Source organism: Wyeomyia smithii, chromosome 2 (assembly GCF_029784165.1).
Source record: "Wyeomyia smithii strain HCP4-BCI-WySm-NY-G18 chromosome 2, ASM2978416v1, whole genome shotgun sequence".
NCBI lineage: Eukaryota > Metazoa > Arthropoda > Insecta > Diptera > Culicidae > Wyeomyia > Wyeomyia smithii.
The window spans coordinates 127,510,190-127,530,397 of NC_073695.1; the positions used below are offsets into that span (position 1 = coordinate 127,510,190).

Here is a 20,208-nt window from a genome sequence, read left to right on the forward strand (position 1 = left end):
CTTGGACAATTTGTCTGCTTGGGCTTTACAGCTAGGTATCGAATTCTCTCCGGAGAAGACTGAGATAGTAGTTTTTTCTAGGAAGCATGAACCTGCTCAGCTTCAAACACAATTAATGGGTAAAACGATTTCTAAGGTTTTGGTACACAAATATCTTGGTGTCTGGTTCGACTTTAAAGGCACCTGGGGTTGTCACGTGAGGTATTTGATGTAAAAATGTCAACAAATAGTGAATTTTCTTCGTACAATAACCGGACAATGGTGGGGAGCCCATCCAGGAAACCTTGTAAGGCTTTACCAAACAACGATATTGTCTGTTATTGAGAACGGGTTTTTCTGCTTCCGCTCCGCAGCAAACACACATTTGATCAAACTGGAGCGAATACAATATCGTTGTTTGCGTATCGCCTTGGGTTGCATGCAAGGATGGAAAAATCACTCACTCAAAAAAATTGATTTTCATTTATCAACAATGATACGGCTACTTAGTTACAGAAATAAAAAAGAATCGTTAGTGATAATTTCAGGAGAATCAATACTGAAAATTTTTGTTTCCTGAAGACGAAAATTCTCTCACCGATTTTTTTTCAGTTCAATAGTTTTAGGCTGCAATTTTTGCAAAACATTCAACATTGAACCAACGACATAAAATGATACCATACTTTAAAGATTTGTCTCACAATGATGTGAAATTGGACTCTTAAAATATAAAGTATGGAAAGTATCAAACTATTCACTCGATAATTCTCTAATGTATTTCTTGGTAGAAACCTTCAAACTATAAGGCAATTAAAATCTCAGTCTTGCATGTATTTCATGTAGGGTAGCGAACGGCTTCGTCAGTGGTTTTCTTCGGCAGGTTTTCTACAGCGATCTTATGCAAGAACCTGCCGAAGAAAACCACTTCCGGAGCCCTATATTTAGGGATACCATCCGTCCTGATTTAGCAGGACATGTCCTGATTTTTAGATCCTATTTGAGCGTCCTGATTTATTTTTCATATTCTGGCTTTTGGCCTGATTTTGATAGTCAATTTTTGACGTAGAACTACGTTTTTCTTCAGCCTACCGCATAGGGATGTAAATAAGAAAACTATTAACGAAAAGGGGACGAAATATGTCCCTTTTTAAATGCTTATAAATCGGTTTGTTTTCAACCGATTTCCTTCATTTTTGCAGTAATTGTTTGGAAAATTATACACGCATCCACCCAGATATAGAAAATTGTTGATTGATTATGCAAACTATTGTACTATTGATAATTGTCAAGCCTTGTTTAAACGAAAATTACGTCCTCTGATTGGTCGTTATATGATTGCTTCCCAAGCACGGTCGACAGAATCATATACCTTGCAATTGAAAACATGTTTCAGCCGAAGCCGCTCATATTCATTCTTCGTCTCACGCTTGGTGTGTACAGACTTGTTTGTTACAACAACTGAAAGTTTTAGTTTACCTATCACATTCGTTTATTTTACCTATCGCATTCGTTATACAACAGTACGTTGTCGTGTCCCAACGAAATGGGAAAAACGGGTTCCAGTAAGGAGCAAAACAATAAGCGTCCTTGTGACCCTGCTGAAAAGGATGATGGAATCGCCAAGAAGATACTAGCTGCTAACAAGTTTGCATCGCTGGCTGACCAAACTACCGAGAAAACGGAAAAAAGGAGAAAATGCCACCTTTCTACATAAAAGGTTTCCCGCCTGGACTAAGGCAACACTTCAATGAACTTATCAGCAAAGGGCTGATAGCTACCCTGAGGCTATGCACGGACGGCTACAAAATCGTCGTTCCATCCACCCCACATTACAAGGCAGTAGAGGCTTACCTGAAGCAAACAAAAGCGGAGTATTTTCCTCACGATATTGCAGCTACAAAACCATTCAAAGTTGTACTGCGTGGTTTACCGGAATTGGAACTGGACGAGTTAAAAACGGAGCTTGTCGCTTGCGGCCTAGAAGTGGAAGCAGTATACAAAATGATAAGACACAACAAAGCCATCAAGTATCGTGATCAGTTATACCTGATCCACCTGACCAGGGGTTCAACTACACTGAGTACAGTGAAAACAATCACCGCCCTATTCAACATCAACGTGCAATGGGAGCGATACAAACCGATTCATCGCGATGTCACGCAGTGTTCCAATTGCTTGAACTATAGACATGGCACAAAGAATTGCCACATCAAGAGTCGCTGCATGAAATGTGCAGGTCCGCATCGAACAGTGGATTGTCATGTTGAGGAAGCCGAACAAATCAAGTGTCTCAACTGTGACAAAGAGCATGCTACGAACAGCCGTTCCTGTCCAAAACGAGCAGAATTTATCGAAATTCGACGTGAAATTGCCAATCGCCAGCGACCGTCGAATAGAAAAAGTGTACAACCTAGCGTTACACCAACCCCGCCAGCGACTTCAAGTACGTTGCCGTTTCCACCTCCTCCAACTGGTGGTGTTCCTAGCCGGGACCCCCCCGGATTCTTGAGTTATGCACAGGCTGCCAGCATGCCCCCAGCAAGTAGCAATTTGTACTCGATGGAACAGCTTTTTTTTTTTTCCTCTGTATGCCTGAAGGGCACTGGGTACTGAAATGCCGCTGCGACATTCTTGCTGATTGTCTATTGTGGCGGGCCCCGATTCCTGGGCACAGGTTACGGATTGCTCGTACTCATTGATGGAGTAGAACTGTTTTGTTGTAAACCTGTACCAAATGGAACAGCTAGCTACGCTGTTTCTTAAACTCGATCAGCAAACAAAGGCTTGTCGCACCAACCAGGAACAGATTGCGGTCATGATGACTTTTTACTACCGTCATAGATCCATTCTTTCGAATCCTTAACTGGAATGCCCGCTCTGTGTCCAACAAGAAGTTAGAACTTCTACATTTTCTGAACACACACCACATCGATGTCGCTGCAATAACCGAAACACATTTGAAGCCGAACATAAACTTCTGCCTGCCGGAACACTCGGTAGTCAGACTGGACCGCACAACCTCAGCTGGGGGCGGGGTTGCAATCGCCATAAGGAGACGACTACCATACAAATCACTACCGAGTTTCAACACAACCTTTGTCGAAGCTGTAGGAATCGAAATTACCACCACTGATGGACCACTCACATTTATTGCGGTCTATTGTCCGAAGCAGTCTCGACGGGCAAATGGAACCACGGTGAAATTGAAGAACGACATCCAAAAGCTGTCTAGAAGAGGAGGCAATTTCGTCATCACAGGTGATATCAATGCTCGCCACTCCGCTTGGGGTGACTCCAGGTGCAACTCAAATGGTAACATCATCGTAGAAGATTCCGAAGCTGGATATTACTATCCCGCTCATCCGGAATTGCCAACTTACATCTCTCCTGGTGGTGTAGGCTCTAAGCTTGACATTTTTCTGACCAACATCACCGATCGATTTTCGATTCCGAAAACCATAACAGAGCTCTCCTCGGATCATCTTCCGGTCATCGCTGAGATTGGTGCTAACGTAGAGCGGCGTCAAGTTCAACAAAGAAGAAATTACCATCGTGCAAATTGGGTTCAGCTGCAGCGGTATGTTGAAAACCATCTTGATGCGGACATCACTTTGAACAGCACTGGAGACATCGATCGTACTCTACAGTCCATGATAGACGTCATCCAGGAAGCAGAGTGCCGCGACATCCCATCTGTTCCAGTGACACGTAAGTTTGCGCAAATCGACGATAACACCAAGCGCATAATTTCCTTGCGAAACTCGCTGAGAAGGCAATATCAACGTACCCGCAACCCTAGGCACCGATTCTACGCTAGACAGCTGACAAAAATCGTTCAAGAACGTCTGAAGAAAGTGAAAAACAGACAGTTTGCAACCGAATCACGTAATTTTCCCAACTGCTCACGGTCATTTTGGCGTGTGTCTAAAGTGTTAAAGAACAAAACGAAACCCATCCCGCCGTTAATAGTGAATAGTGAAACTTTGCTAACTTCCCGCGAAAAGGCTTGTGCTATCTCTCAGCATTTTGCCGCTTCCCACAATCTTGGTCGTGATATTGTGAGTGGAATCGAACCAGCTGTCAGTGAATCGATAGTAATTCTGGCCCGCACACCGAATATCTTACCACCTGAACAGCGGATAACAGTGGACGAGGTACAAAACAACATTAAATTCTCTCGGAACATGAAGGCTCCCGGATTTGACGGAGTGTTCAACCTTGTGCTCAAAAACCTTGGACCAACAGCCTTGTCTGTGGTGGAAAAAGTGTTCAACCGATGCCTTGAATTGGCGTACTTTTCAACAAAGTGGAAACTGGCGAAAGTGATTCCCATTTTGAAACCAGGAAAGGATCCCACATGCCCCAAAAGCTACCGTCCCATCAGTCTGCTTTCTGCCCTCAGCAAGGTATTCGAACGATGCATCTACAGCCGTATTCTGTGCCACGCAGAAGTGAACAACATATTCCTGGACGAACAGTTCGGTTTTCGCAGAGGCCATTCAACAACATATCAACTGCAGAGAGTAACAAAACTCATCAATCGGAACAAGGAGCTATCTAAAACAACTGCCATGGCCTGCCTGGACAAAGAAAAAGCATTCGACAACATGTGGCACGACGGGCTTATCTACAAGCTACAGCGCTACAACTATCCCGTTTATCTAGTGAAGATTGTGCAAAACTATCTTACGCTGCGCAAATCTCAGGTCTGTGTGCTGGGTGGCCTGTCTGACCCATACGACGTAGAAGCTGGTGTTCCACAGGGCAGCATCCTTGGTCCTGTTCTGTACAACTTATTCACATCAGATATTTCTGAACTACCCAATGGAGGCATCCTGTCGCTGTTTGCTGATGATACCGCCATTATGTACGAGGGCAGACAGATCAATCAAATAGTTAAAAAGCTGCAAACTGGGCTTAACGTCTCTGTGAATTACCTCACCTCATTGGAAATTTGTGTGAATGCAGCAAAAACTCAGACCATAGTCTTCCCACATCGGAATAGTCAACGTTTGGTGCCGACAACAAAGATTCGGTTGAACAATGTGGATATTCCCTGGTCGTCAAATGTTCGCTACCTTGGTTTGACCTATGATCATAAGCTACTTTATCGCCCCCACATTGAACAAACAGTAACGAAAAGCTTAGTGCTAATGAAGAAGTTGTACCCGCTAATCAACCGAAAATCGAAATTATCCGTCCTGAATAAATTGACGGTATACAAACAGGTCATCCTGCCGAGGCTTCTATACGCCTCGTCGATCTGGAGAACCTGCGCGAGAACCCACCTGCAAAAGATTCAACGGATCCAGAACAAGTTCCTGAAAATGATCTTGAACGTGCCCTTCGGAACCCGAATATCAGAAGTGCATCAAATAGCTGGTATCGATATGACCGAAAACATAATCTCTGCACACGCTGAAAACACTAAAAACAATGCACTTAACTCTAGTGCGGTGCTCATTCGTGAGCTTTATTTATAAGTAGCTAGGTATATTTATTTAATAATTAAAACTCTAATGACGAGCATTAAAATGTAAATCATATACGTAGAAAAGGAAAAAGTAGTAACACTTATAGTACATTAAAAACATCAGAGTTGAAAAGTTGATAAAATTGAATCTCTCACAATGTTCAAAAAACAAATGTATAATGAAAATACCGTAAGAAAAAATAAAGAATATTGAATCCAAAAAAAAAAACCGAAGCCGCTCATAATAGTTCTGGACAGCGACAAGTTGTCAACAGCAGTCGTCCTTCCTTAGCAGCAGCACTAGCCCTGTGGTTGGTCACCACGTCTCAGGAGCAGCGCGGTTCTTCTCAGCGTGTGTCGCCAGACTGCTATTATTCCCCCGTGTTAGGGCAGCATGAAGATCGTCATCACCAAATCCAATTTTGAACAGCAAAATGCCTTTTTTCAAGGCAAATAAACAAGTAATTGAAATTTAATAATTTTTGACAACGTAAGCAAGCATTCTGTGCGGATTCTAGCAGTTACATCTGTCGCGGCCGTCTAATTTACAGAAGGTGAAATAGCTTCCACAGTGCATGTTATCCATGTATCTTAACTCCCCCACTGTTGGGGCACATAGGTTGCGATCAGCATCCGATTTTGAACAGCAAAATGCCTTTTTTCAAGGCAAATAAACAAGTAATTGAAGAGTGAAACTTTCGTAGCCTCCAACACAAGCAAACGTTCTTCGCGGGATCCTAGCAATCAAATTCTGTTGTAGTTTATTTAGTTTTAGTTTACCCTCACTGTTGGGACAGCACAAAGGCTGCGATCAACATAACCGATTTTGAATAGCAAACTGCCCTGTTAGAACGCATTCACAAAGGCAGTTAATTCTAATATGCAGTACTGATATAAAGTCGATTCTATCAATCAGCATTAACAGAATTTCGTCGTCTCCCAGCTGCCAAGTTGCAACATGATGCAACACGCAACAACGAGCAAACGAAATCGCTTGATGTTACAAACCGCAATAAAATACGGGTTAAAACCGTTGCGTGTGTGAGAGCACCATCGGTGTTTATTCGCTGGAAACAAATATCGAATGCGAATTGTGGAATAATTCGTCTAAAGAATATTAGAGAATTAAACAACTGAAAAGAAGGGCGTGGCGTATTACGTAGCACCCTTCGGCTATAAAAGAGTGTTTCTGGGAAAACTAGTTACATTCATTAGTCGGAAGGTGAGCTGGATGGACCGGACCGTCCACAACGTTGACAGCAGAAGAAGCAGATACAGCACTCAGAAGTAACAGCGGGTTGCGCCTGTGGCTGCCTTCCAATTAAATAAACCACTTGCGCTGTGGTTGGTCACCATGTCTCAGTAGCAGCGCGGTTCTTCTTAGCGCGTCTCGCCAGACTGCCATTATTCCCCCACTGTCCAATTTTGAACAGCAAAATGCCTTTTTTCAAGGCAAATAAACAAGTCATTAAAAGTTAATAATTTTTGACAACGTAAGCAAGTATTCTGTGCGGATTCTAGCAGTTACATCTGTCGCGGCCGTCTAATTTACAGAAGGTGAAATAGCTTCCACAGTGCATGTTGTCCGTGTATCTTAACTCCCCCACTGTTGGGGCACAAAGGTTGCGATCAGCAACCGATTTTGAACAGCAAAATGCCTTTTTTCAAGGCAAATAAACAAGTAATTGAAGAGTGAAAATTTCTTAGCATTAACACAAGCAAACATTCTTCGCGGGAACCTAGCAATCAAATTCTGTTGTAGTTTATTTAGTTTTAGTTTACCCCCACTGTTGGGACAGCACAAAGGCTGCGATCAACATAACCGATTTTGAATAACAAACTGCCCTGTTAGAACGCAATTCGAACGAATTCGAATATGCAGAGCTAATATGAAGTCGAAACAAATATCGAATGCGAATTTTGGAATAATTCGTCTAAAGAATATTAGAGAATTAGACAACTGAACTGAAGGGCGTGGCCTATTACGTAGCACCCTTCGGCTATAAAAGAGTGTTTCTGGGAAAACTAGCTACATTCATTAGTCGGAAGATGAGCTGGATGGACCCTCCACAACGTTGACAGCAGTAGCAGCAGATATCGGCTTTCAGCAGTAACAGACCATAGCAGCGGGTCGCGCCTGTGGCTGCCTTCTAATTAAGCACTTGCCTTGTGGTTGGTCACCATATCTCAGGAGCAGCGCGGTTCTTCTCGCTTCTCAGCGTGTGTCGTCAGACTGCCTTCATTGCCCCACTACTGAGGCAGCATAAAGGTTGCCATCAGCAAATCCAATTTTGAGCAGCAAAATGCTTTTCTCAAGGCAAATAAACAAATATTTGAAGGTTAATAATTTTTTGACAACTGAAGCGAGCAATCTGTGCTGGATAGTAGCAATTTAAATCTGTAGCAGCCGTCTAATTTACAGAATGTGAAACTGCTTTTACAGCTCGTGTTTTCAGTGTCTTTATTACCCCACTGTTGAGGTAGCACAAAGCAAGCATTAGTAGACTTTGACCCATTATTGAAACACCTACATCAATGCATTTGTTAATAGTGTGCGTAGTTCTACGTCAGTTATGCGGTCGTGTCTTGGATACAACTTTCTACTTTTTTTAGCGTAACTTCTACGATTTCGGTTGTGTTCCGAAACAAATTTTATAGAGAAATCTTCTGGGTGTTGAAATCAATAGACATCTAGTAATTGTGAAGTGACGAGACAGATCCTCGTTTCAACAAAATGTCCCTCTGAAAATCGTCCCGCGAAACGTGTCACACGCCTTTGAAATGCCCCTTGTTTTCGAAAAAATTGCGCCACCCGATATCATATTTTTTCACTACGACAGTGTGCCTCTTAGACAATCATTCTACTCATTTATCTGCCTCTTCACATAAATAACAGTTAAATCCATGAAGCGTAGATCCAATAAAATCATTGGTACAAACATTACGCTGTCGAAACTTGACCTTTTTGTTTATTAGGTACAGATTTTTTTTGAAGTAGAATACTTCTCTCAGGAAGTTCGGCTACATAGGGATGTGAAATGAAAATCTAAAACCGAAAAAAGTGACAAATATGTCCAATTTCAAATGCTAATAAATCGGTTAGTATTCGATGGATTTCCTTCTTTCTTGCAGCAATAGATTGGAAAATCTTTTAAGATTCTTCCTAAAATAGGATAATTGTAATTTTATTATTGTACTATTGTAATAGTGTTATTGTACTATTGAAATTAGTCAAGCCTTGTCAAAACGAAAAATTCGACCTCTGATTGGTCGTTATATGCTTGCTTCCCAAGCACGGTCGACAGGATCATATACCTTGCAATTGAAAACATGCTATTTGGCCTATATAAGAGTCTGTTTCAGCCGGAGCCGCTCATAATAGTTCTAGACAGCGACAACAGCAGTCGTCCTTCTCAGCAGCAGCACTAGCTCTGTGGTTGGTCACCACGTCTTAGGAGCAGCGCGGTTTTTCTCAGCGTGTGTCGCCAGACAGCCATTATTCCCCCCGTGTTGGGGCAGCATGGAGATTGCCATCAGGAAATCAAATTTTGGAAATCAAAATGCCTTTTTGAAGGCAAATAAACAAGTCATTGAAAGTTAATAATTTTTGTCAACGCAAGCAAGCATTCTGTGTTGCATCCTAACAATTTAAATTTGTCGCACCCGTCTAATTTACTGAATGTGAAATAGCTTCCACAGTGCATGTTGTCCGTGTATCTTTATTCCCCCAATGTTAGGGCAGCTCAAAGGTTGTAATTAGCAACCGATTTTGAACCGCAACATGCTTTTTTCAAGGCAAATAAAAAAATAATTGAAGGTTAATAATTTTCTGGCATCAACACAAGCAGACATTCTGTGCGGGATGCAATCAAATTCTGTTGTAGTTGTCTAGTTTTCACTTTATTTAGTAAACCCCCCCACTGTAGGGGCAGCGCAAAGGCTGCGATCAGCATAACCGACATTGAATAATAAACTGCCCTGTTAGTACGCATTCACAAAAGCAGTTAGTTCGACTATGCAGAGCTAATATGAAGTCGATTCAATCAATCAACATAAACAGAATTTCGTCGTCTCCCAGCTGCCAAGTTGCAACATGATGCAACACGCAACAGCGAGCAAACGAAATCGCTTGATGTTACAAACCGCAATAAGATACGGGTTAAAACCGTTGCGTGTGTGAGAGCACCATCGGTGTTTATTCGCTGGATACACTATCTACTGTCTACTGAACGCAATAATCTGCTTACATGCGACATGGGGACGGGAACATTTTCTTCAACCAAGCTACACAACACGACACAAAACATGTTATTTCGTTGCTTCAATGAGAGTGTTATCGGTCCGGCTCGACAAGAAATTATTTTTGTGCATCCGTGCTACGAAACTGAGGAAAAACTTTAGAAACTGGAAAAAGAGGTGGAGCTTATCAAATGATCGCTCTGAACCAGAATGAAGTCACACATATTTTTCAAGTTATATCATTCCACCACGTACGTAAAATAATTCATTCCTATTTTCATCCCTATATAAGAGCCTGTTTTAGTCGAAGCCGCTCATAGTAGTTCTGAACAGCGACGACAGCAGTCCGCCCTTAGCAGCAGCGGGAGCGAGCAGTGGGTACCATCGATAGCGGATAGCGGCCACAACTGTGGCATGGCTGTGAATAAGCGTAGCAGTTTCAGCGGATCTCACCATCGATAGCAGCAGGGCCAGCAGATGCAGGTACAGCGGATACCAATGGCGGCCACAACTGTGGCATGGCTACGGATAGCGTTGCAGGTGCTCAGCAGTTGGGCCAGCGTATAGCGGCCACAACTGTGGCATGGCTATGCATAGCGTAGCTGTTGCAGTGGGTATATCAGCATCGATAGTAGCAGGTTCAGCTGATGCGACGACACTCCCTTCACTAAAATGCTGTTTCAGTGTGGTAGCGGGAAGCATCAGCAGCAGGCTTGCATGAAGTGAATACATCAGCCAGCAACTTTCTCTAAGGCCTCTGCCATAGTAGACGCGAAAAGCGGTGCGAACCGATTCGCTCCGCCGTAGGTTGATGTACAGCTCTACTGATGGCTGTACATTAACCTACAGCTGAGCGAATCTGTTCGCGGCGCTTTTCGCGTCTATTATGGCAGAGGCCTAGTGGGACAGTTGTATCAGTTTGTTCAGAAGAATATTATTGTCGGTAATATTACAGAGATGCGATTGCGTAAATCCGATTTTGAATTGAACAATTGTTTTTTTGAGAACAAATAAAACACTTATTTGAAGAGTTAATAGCTTTTGGTACCAATAGCAGTATAGTGACAGCCTCAGCGGTAGATGCAGATGCAGCCGGTACTTCCCTGAGGCCGATGTAAAGGTAAATGGGAGCAGCACGGCGAAACAGTTCGGGTTATGCTGAGACGCGCGTCATTTTTCGTTGTTGATATTCCCCACATGAAACGACGCGCTTTCGTATGATAGCGGTGGTATTAGCGGTAGATGCATTTGCCAACACTTCCTCCAGTAAAGCCGTGTCTAGTTTTCAATGTGAAAACACCTTTCTCATTGTGTTGACCGTGCGCCTTAGTCCTCACTATCAATGATAAATTGAACAATTGTCCTTATAAGGACAACAAATGAATAAATGAAGATTTAATTTTGAATTAGAATACTTCTCTCAGGAAGTTCGGCTACATAAGGATGTAAAATGAAAATCTAAAACTGAAAAAAGTGAGAAAAATTTCAAATGCTAATAAATCCGTTAGTTTTCGATGGATTTCCTTCGTTTTTGCAGCAATCGATTAGAAAATCTAAGATTCCTACCAAATGCATGAAATTGCAATTTTATCATTCGAACTATTGTACTATTGAAAACTCTTAAGCCTTGTCAAAACAAAATTCGACCTCTGATTGGTCGTTATACCGCGCTTTCCCAAGCACGGTCGGCAGAGTTATGGACCTAGTAAATTGGGAATGCATCATTTGGCCTATATAAGAGCTTCATCAGATAATAAACAAACAACTGTAAAACAAGAGAAGACCATATGTTTACACTCGGTATGTTTGTCATCCAATATGGGCGATAGATCACTCAATATGCCTGTTCTATAAGGAATAAGGCTATTGAATTCACTGAATTCCTCAACGAGAAAAATATTGACATCGCAGTTGTAACAGAAACGCACTTAAAACCATCTGAAAAATTGTACCTGCCTTGTTATCGGGTCTACCGATTAGATCGTAATGGTTCCAATGGAGGAGGAGTCGCTATAGCAATAAAAAACAACATTGCCTGTCGCTTGTTGCTTTCCTTTCGGTTGAAGCTCGTCGAAGCCATCGGTGTCGAGGTCAACACATCTCTCGGTTTAATCAACATTATAGCAGCATACTGTCCTAAGCAAGCAAGTATCAGAAATGGTACTGTCGACTTATTACGAAGTGATTTAGCAAAGTTAACACGACGTCGAGAAAAGTTTGTAATTGCTGGTGATCTCAACGCCCGACATGATCTTTGGGGAAACCTAAGGCGAAATCGCAATGGAATCGTATTAGCTAAGGATTTGGACTGTGAACTATACAACATTCTGGCTCCGGACTCACCAACAAGACTTTCTAGTTCAGGGATACACTCCGTGCTGGATATCTTTTTGACAAACTTAAGCAACAACTACGTTCCAACCACCTTCGATGAGCTCTCATCTGACCATTATCCGGTGGTTTTATCTCTGGGAGCAACTGCTGATTCGGCGCATACTAAACTACTACGCAACTATCATCGAGCGAACTGGGAAGAGTTCCAACGTATTGTGGATCAACGCGTTTCATCGGAGCAACCGCTATCTACTCTGGCTGAAATAGATGAGGTACTATCTTCCCTTCAACAAGCAATAAACGTGGCTCGTGGTTCCTGAACATATGCAGGTGAGTACCTCTCTCCAAATAGACAGTACTACCAAGCACCTTATAAGGCTTCGTAACATTTATCGCCGTCAATACCAGAGAACTGGCAATCGTGACAAAAAGAGTATGGCCAATAGTCTTACCCGAATCATCCAAGAGAAAGTTATTGAACTACGAAACAACGATTTCCAACGTAAACTTAGCCAAATACCTCCTCATTCCAAACCCTTCTGGTCTATGGCAAAGATTTTGAAGAAAAAATCAAAACCTATTCCTCCACTCAACCCTTCTGAGAACCCGAATGATGGCTACTGTCTTGTAACACCTCTGGAAAAGGTTAATGCGTTAGCATCGCAATTCGTTTCGTCGCATATGCTGGGACAGGCCGTTATTAGTCCACATACCGAAACGGTGAGAGAGGGAATAAATACGATTGAAAATTCAAATTGCTTGCTTTCGAGAGAATGTAGAATAACAGCCGATGAACTAATCGGTCTGGTGAAGTCAGCCAAAAATATGAATGCTCCTGGCTTTGATGGTATACTAAATATAGAGCTTAAGCACTTAAGCTGTCGCATGTTCACGTTGTTATCAGACATATTCAATAGATGTTTAGAATTGAGCCACTTTCCTGCGTTGTGGAAATTGGCCAAAGTAATACCTGTTCAAAAACCGGGTAAAGATCCTACTAGCCCAAAAAGTTATAGGCCGATTAGTCTTCTATCAGCTCTTTCGAAACTGTTCGAGAAAACTATTCAAAATCGAATTCTATCATATGCTGACGAGAACGGTATATTTTTGGATGAACAGTTTGGGTTCAGGAAAGGACGGTCAACCATACACCAACTAACTAGAGTCTTCAAAACTCTTCAACACAACAAATCGGTGTCTAAGACAACAGCGATGGCGCTCTTAGACATCGAAAAAGCATTTGATAATGTTTGGCATGACGGGCTGATATATAAACTGCATATGTTTAATTTCCCAGTGTACTTAACGAAAATTATCAAGGATTATTTGACTGATAGAGCATTTAAGGTTTCTTTGTACCATGCCTTATCCCAAGAACATACCATCCCAGCTGGTGTACCACAAGGCAGCATATTGGGACCAATACTGTATAACTTATACACCTCGGATATTCCTCCACTGCCTGATGGAGGTGTCTTATCCCAATTTGCAGACGACACGGCAATAATGTACCATGGTCGAATTATTCGTGCATTAACGAGAAAACTACAGACTGGCCTAAATGCTTTATCCGAATACTACACCAGCTGGAAAATCGTCATAAATACAGCCAAGACTCAAGTGATATTATTCCCTCATTCAAAATCTCCAAAACTTGTTCCTCCACAAGACTGTAGAATGCGATTTGGCGATCATCTCCTCCAATGGCTGAATGAAGTAGTGTACTTAGGTCTAACATTCGACAATAAACTGCTTTTCAGAGCCCATGTCGAAAAAGTGATCACCAAATGTAATCTACTTATAAGAGACATGTACCCCCTAATAAACAGGAAATCAAAATTGAACATCAAAAATCGATTAGCTGTGTACAAGCAAATTATTTATCCTGCAATGGAATACGCGATTCCTGTGTGGAATGGATGCGCCCGGTCTCATAAACTGCGACTTCAACGTGTACAAAACAAAATACTAAAAATGGCTTTAAACTTTCCACCATGGATAAGAACGAGCGAACTACATAATCACGCCGGAATCGAACCTTTAGAGCAAAAGTTCCTTAAGTACTGTCAAAAATTTGGAGTGAGGTGCTCAAGTTCTGTGCACGAAATAATTCAAAATTTGAATTTAGGTTAAGTAGCTAGGGTATTTTAATAATTAAAGTTAACAAATGTTTTGTACAACATGAGCAGGTTTGAGAAGTAGGCATAAAAGCATCAAATTTCAAACAAATTTTCTTGTAAAAACATATTAAAAACAAAGATGCATAGCCAAAAGGCTGATCACTTAAAATGTAAACTATTGCTAAATCCAAATTGATATAAATATACAAAAAATTTATTCAAAAAAAAAAAAAAATAAACAAACATTTCATCGGATAATAAATTGAACGACTGAAATTTGAAGAACACAAATGATTATTTGAAGGGTTAATATTTTCTCGTTTTGCGCTTTAATCCAAAGTTAATTATCTTCATCTACATGCATACTCTGACTATTATTACGTGTCTGCGTCGCTTAGTGTTTGGCTACGGTCATGCAGAACGCAAATAACGGCGCGATGCGATTCGGCAAGACGAAATCTGTTGAAATGTATAGCTCTACTTCGCCTTAAAAAGAGCTGTACATTTCACCACGGTAAGGCGAATCGCATCGCGCCGGCATTCGCGTTCTGCATAACCGTAGCCTTTGTTCCGTTCACGTTTAATGATGTCGTTAAATGTGCATATTACAATTCGGCAGCACTTCAACTTCTCGTTTGCACAAAATTTAAAAATATCCAATGAACTTCATTCAAAATATCAGACAAAAAGAAATTACAATACTGCCAATGAACGGTCAACGTTTATTTACTAGAAAAAATGACTGACACGCAAGCAGCCAGGTTATCTTTCTTGTAAAAGTATTCTACTTCGACCTTGCGGTCGTGGCTTTGCATACAACCTTCTTGTGATTTTTTTTTCAGACAACTATTAGCATACAGACATACAGAATAATTGTGGGGCTAGCTCTCTGATTTTATTATAACAGTCTCTCCTAGGGTGGGTTGTGAAGCTATCACAACTGACTTGTTAGGCCAGCATCGTGCCTTGAGGGGGTCTTAGGTTTAGATCAAATTTGTGCCGAAAAAGAGGGTGTTCTGAATTCTACCTCCGACCAGATGGTATCCCTACCTATATTACATGAAAGCTTGCATGTAATATACTTGAATACATGCTTTCTGGAAATCTGTTTGATGCGCCCCGGCCACAATACCAGTATCTAAATTCCTATTTCTAGAAGACAATACCCCGTAGAACATCCAGCTTTTATTTTCGCTTACATATTTCAAAAGAAGAAAATAAGCCTCTCGGTTTGGGCGTGTTGTACCTATCTACACGTGTGAAAAAAAATCGAAAGCGCGAAACGAAACAAACAAATCAAAGTAATCGCGAGTGAAAATTTTTCACCACATATCCTTTTGAAATTATCGAAAGCGATAGAGAATCAGTTTGGACTACTGATTAATCATCACTTGAACTATTTTTCCCATCCTTGGTTGCATGCAATCGACCCATACGATGAGTTTGGAGGTCTAAGCTGGAGTACTACCATTGAAAAACCGCTTCTGGAGCCTGTCTTCTCGTATTCTTATCAAATGTGAAGTCTTGAACCGTCCTGTGATTGAAATTTTTGAAAGGTTAATCGAACTTAATTCTCAAACCCGTTTTTTGACATTGTATTTCAATCACATGTCCCAAAATATTAACCCTTCTTCGAATATTCCAAATCGTGTCAACTTATCAAATACTTCTGATTCTACTGTGTTTTTTGATACATCCATGATAGAAGAACAACTGTGGTCCCCGTGGTTCGCGATGTCTGTCGGCTAGCTCTCCCACACGGTTGTGATATCGGGTTCGATTCCCGATCAGGTCGAGGAACTTTTCGAGCTGGAAATTTTCTCGACTCAGCACTGGGGCACGGTGTATCGTTGTACTTATCCTACAACATGCAAAATGTGCCGAAAACAATATCGATAACGTATTCTCTCAACTAATCTAGTTGATCGAGACCGCATTAGCCCCCAGGCTAGCGTGCGATATTGTTTATTATTATGATAGAAGAAACTCGTGGAATCCCGGATCATTTACGCGTGTAGCAGATCCCCAAATTTTTTTCCAATAAATATCGAAAAATCTACTGCGACAAAATGTTCTACACTGACGGTTCACTTCTTGATGGGTCCACTGGCTTCGGTATTTTCAATAACAATTTAACCGTCTCCCATAAGCTCAATAATCCTGCTTCTGTTTACGTCGCAGAATTAGCTGCAATTCAGTACACCCTAGGGATTATCGAAAAAATACCCACGGACCATTATTTCATCTTTACGGACAGTCTCAGTTCCATTGAGGCTCTTCGATCGATAAAAGATGTTAAGCACTCTCCGTATTTCCTGGGGAAAATACGGGAACATCTGAGTGCTTTATCCGAAAAATCGTATCAGATTACCTTAGCGTGGGTCCCACCTCACTGCTCGATACCGGGTAATGAGAACGCGGACTCTTTGGCTAAGGTGGGCTCAACAAATGGTGGAATTTATGACAGACCAATTGCCTTTAATGAATTTTTCGCATTTGTGCGTCAGAATACGATCATCAGTTGGCAAAATGCTTGGACCAGAGGGGAATTGGGAAGGTGGTTACATTCCATAATCCCTTGAACCCGTGGTTCAAGGGGTTGGATGTAGGTCGGGATTTCATTTGCGTGATGTCCCGGCTTTTGTCCAATCACTATAGATTTGACGCGCATCTCCGTCGTGCTGGGCTCGGGGAAAGTGGTATCTGTACCTGTGGTGAAGGTTATCACGACATTGAGCACGTTGTTTGGTCATGCCATGTACAACGTGACGCCAGGTCTAAATTAATAGTTTCCCTTCAGGCCGAGGGTAGACAGCCAGCTGTTCCTGTTCGTGATGTCTTGGCGAGCCGTGACCTATCCTACATGTCCCTTATATACGTTTTCCTGAAATCCATCCACGCCCCAGTTTAGTCCTATCCCCTTCCGCCTACATCCAACCTAACGACAAGAACACGTTAAGACCCCGGATCCGGAAACAGCAATCAGACTCGCACGATACTCTCAAGGCCCGAGGGAGACAACCCAATATGCCAGTCCGTAATATCTTGGCCCAGCAGCGGAACAAATTTAATATGCTGCTTACCTATGGCAATGGAAAACCAACTAACAACAAACCAGTGCTTTTAATGCAAAACATTCTAGCTTTGAGTTAGATTTAGTTTCAGCTCGTAGTCGGCAGCGAGGATAAAAAATTTGCTTTTAGTTATTAAGATACTTTAGAAAGTAAACTACCAGATATAATTGGCGCCGTTAAACTTTTAATTGTATTTGTGCCGTGTCAAATAAATTATAGATGAAGAAAATAAATAGTTTGCTATGTGTGTACGTTCAAAGAATTCTGCCTTTCATGATTCCGCCTTCCGTGCTTTTGTCTTTTGTGATTCTGTCTTTTGTGGTGAACCCAAAACTTATACATTTGTGAAAAATACTCAGTTTGTCAAGCCTAATACAAGTGCAACATTTTATTCGAGTCTAAAATGGTCGAATTAATGTTTGCGTATTTTCAGATCATTGAGCACGATTTTACCCGTTATTATATGCTTGTCTGATACAAAAATGATTTTCGGTGATATGTGCCCATGATCCTGTCATGAATGCCTCAGTAATTGCGTTCAAATCCTTTATTCCCATTTTTTCAATTAAGTCCCAGAAAATTATTTCATCGAAATAAATATTAAAATAATGTCATATCTCAACGTTTTGTTTATCTATAAGACACTTGGCATAAAAAATATTCGATTTCGCATGGTGCTTTTTTGGTGAAAAAGTGTATCGGTTTGGAGCTTAACTTCCTGAAGTCCGATTGAGCTCAAATTTGACATAAAAACTTTTTATAAGATTACGAAGCTTTTAAGTCCTACTGTGAAACAGAATTCGAAAGCCAAATTTATCCCACACTTTACATTGCCATTCGACTACCCCGCCATTTTTCAAAAAAGTAATGTCTTGGTTCGTTATTGTTCGGATGTGATATTTTTCGATTATAATATCAGTTGGGTTAGATAATTAAATGCAATTTATTATAATGAAACTTATGACTAATACAAAACTGAATCATTTTTAGAAAACTAATAAGATAATCTTTGATCGTATCACTGAGTCAACGATGGAATATTTTTTTATCAGTGAAACGGGAGCTTTCAGTGTCGACTACAAAAACTAAAGGTTATGTAAAATATTCCTGCAAAAAAGGCTTTTCTTTAACCTTTTTGCGTTTTAGGTGGCAGATTTAACGCCGATATGGCTTTCTGTATGAAGGTGACCGCGATCTCGAGCGTGAATGTCTTATACCAGAACAATTGGGTTGCTTCCTATCGCGATTGTGACGGCTGAAATACAGTTTATATTATTTGTTGTATTTGAATTAAAATATTCATTGACGTAGGGTAATAGGTACACATAAAAATTAAAACATAAAGTTTTTGCTCTTAACGGTTACCTTGAAAGATGGATGTTATTTTCAAGAAACAGTTAAATAATTTACTGTTGATCATGTAGTTGGTCACTATATTTGCCTAGTTTTTTGAATTAGCATGGATTAAACATGTTGTTTCAATTTTTGCGATAGTGCTGTATCGCTCTTTTAAGATGAATAAAAAAAAATCTTTCAAAATGAATAATAAATTATTGTTAGTGTAGTTTTTCCTATTGTTTTATTTATCAAACGAGAAACATCGTTTGTTACTACTTTTGTTATTTACATAATTGCTTATATTTATACCATCAACAATATTTATCAAAGTAAACAACGAAAACGAACGGACGCAACAAATTTTGGAGTCTAAAGGGGATATTACCTACACGAAGCAAATATTTGGTATATTTCCCACGAAACTTGTTTGCACAATATTTTTCTTCGGGCAAAGCAGCAAAGCCTCTTTGCTAATTTTGTTGTAAATATATTTGTTGTGCTATTAAGGGGATTGGGGGCATAATGAGCACATGGGGCCAAATGAGCACCCCTCGTTTCTGCGAAACTACGTATTTTATAATACAATATGGTATGTGGAACTCTTTCGTAGTTTCTACAGTATCTCTTTTTGTAAAGCAAAAGTGATTTGTCTTTCTGAAATATATCAAAAAAAATCAACTTGGTTCCCGGATGTTGAAGAAAATATTATTATTGCGCACTACAAAATAAGCTTTTACGGTCGTTCAAATGGTTTAATCAAGTATGTAGACACTTCAATATGACGTATGGGCCATACCTCAAATTTCACCATCATTGAAGTTTTGATTTTTAGCTATAATAAGGCTGTCACAAACTTTATTTTAATTTTATGTTACCCCCCCCCCCTTCAAAAATCTTGAATATTGGAAGGGGAAGAAAAAAAAGGCTCAAGCCGTTTTGATCGTTTTATTGGTTTTTCGACAGCAAAGCAAAGCAAGCAAAGGCTACATTCCAGTTCGGAACTCGACCTTCTGTTTATTTATACACAGACTTGCAGCCAACTGTTTTAGTGAACAGGACAATTGCGGGGCTAGCGCTACGATCCTACTGACACAAATAGTCTCTCCCGAGCCGAAACTCGAACCTACGACGGCTGGCTTGTAATTTATCTAAATAGTTTGTCTGTTTCCATAGTCAATTTTTGTTGACAGTGATGGTGCGAATAACATATTAGAAAATCTTTAAGACTGAATTGGTCAAAAAAGGCCCTGCAGGAAGAATTGACGACCATAAGGCGCGAGGGAACATTCGCGAAACAAGCCGCCAAGTACCACGGCCAGGGTTGCCACATTTAAATCTGTGTTTTCCCTTGAAAAAATCTGAGCATCTGTATCTGAAACAAAATATCTGTAAAAAAAATCTGTATTGTTTGAACATAAAAAACATTGTATTTTTCAAGTTTTTATGGTACATAAACAAATTTTTTAGCTAAAAAAGGTGTGAGGAGTTGAAAATATGTTCAATTTGCTTAGAATTTAATAAAATAAAATTTGGAATGTTTATAAAAATTAATGTCAATTTCGGAAAATCTGTATATCTGTACTTTTCGACGAAAATCTATACACCTGTACATACAGATTCTGTACCGTTATTCCAGCCAAAAATCTGTAAA

General features: G+C 40.6%; 1 protein-coding gene across 2 annotated transcripts in view; it reads right to left on the bottom strand.

The window, feature by feature from the left end:
* LOC129720837 (zinc finger Ran-binding domain-containing protein 2) overlaps window positions 1–20,208 on the bottom strand; it is an 89,807-nt gene that overhangs the window by 45,737 nt on the left and 23,862 nt on the right. Inside the window, exon 5 of one of the 2 annotated variants that reach the window (XM_055672650.1) lies at window positions 18,144–18,474. The exons of the other annotated variant lie outside the window; for it this stretch is intronic. Coding sequence (XP_055528625.1) covers window positions 18,375–18,474 — 100 coding nt within the window. The 3' untranslated portion in view covers window positions 18,144–18,374. Of the gene's footprint in view, window positions 1–18,143; window positions 18,475–20,208 lie in introns of those variants that run through there. 2 annotated transcript variants of the gene reach the window in all.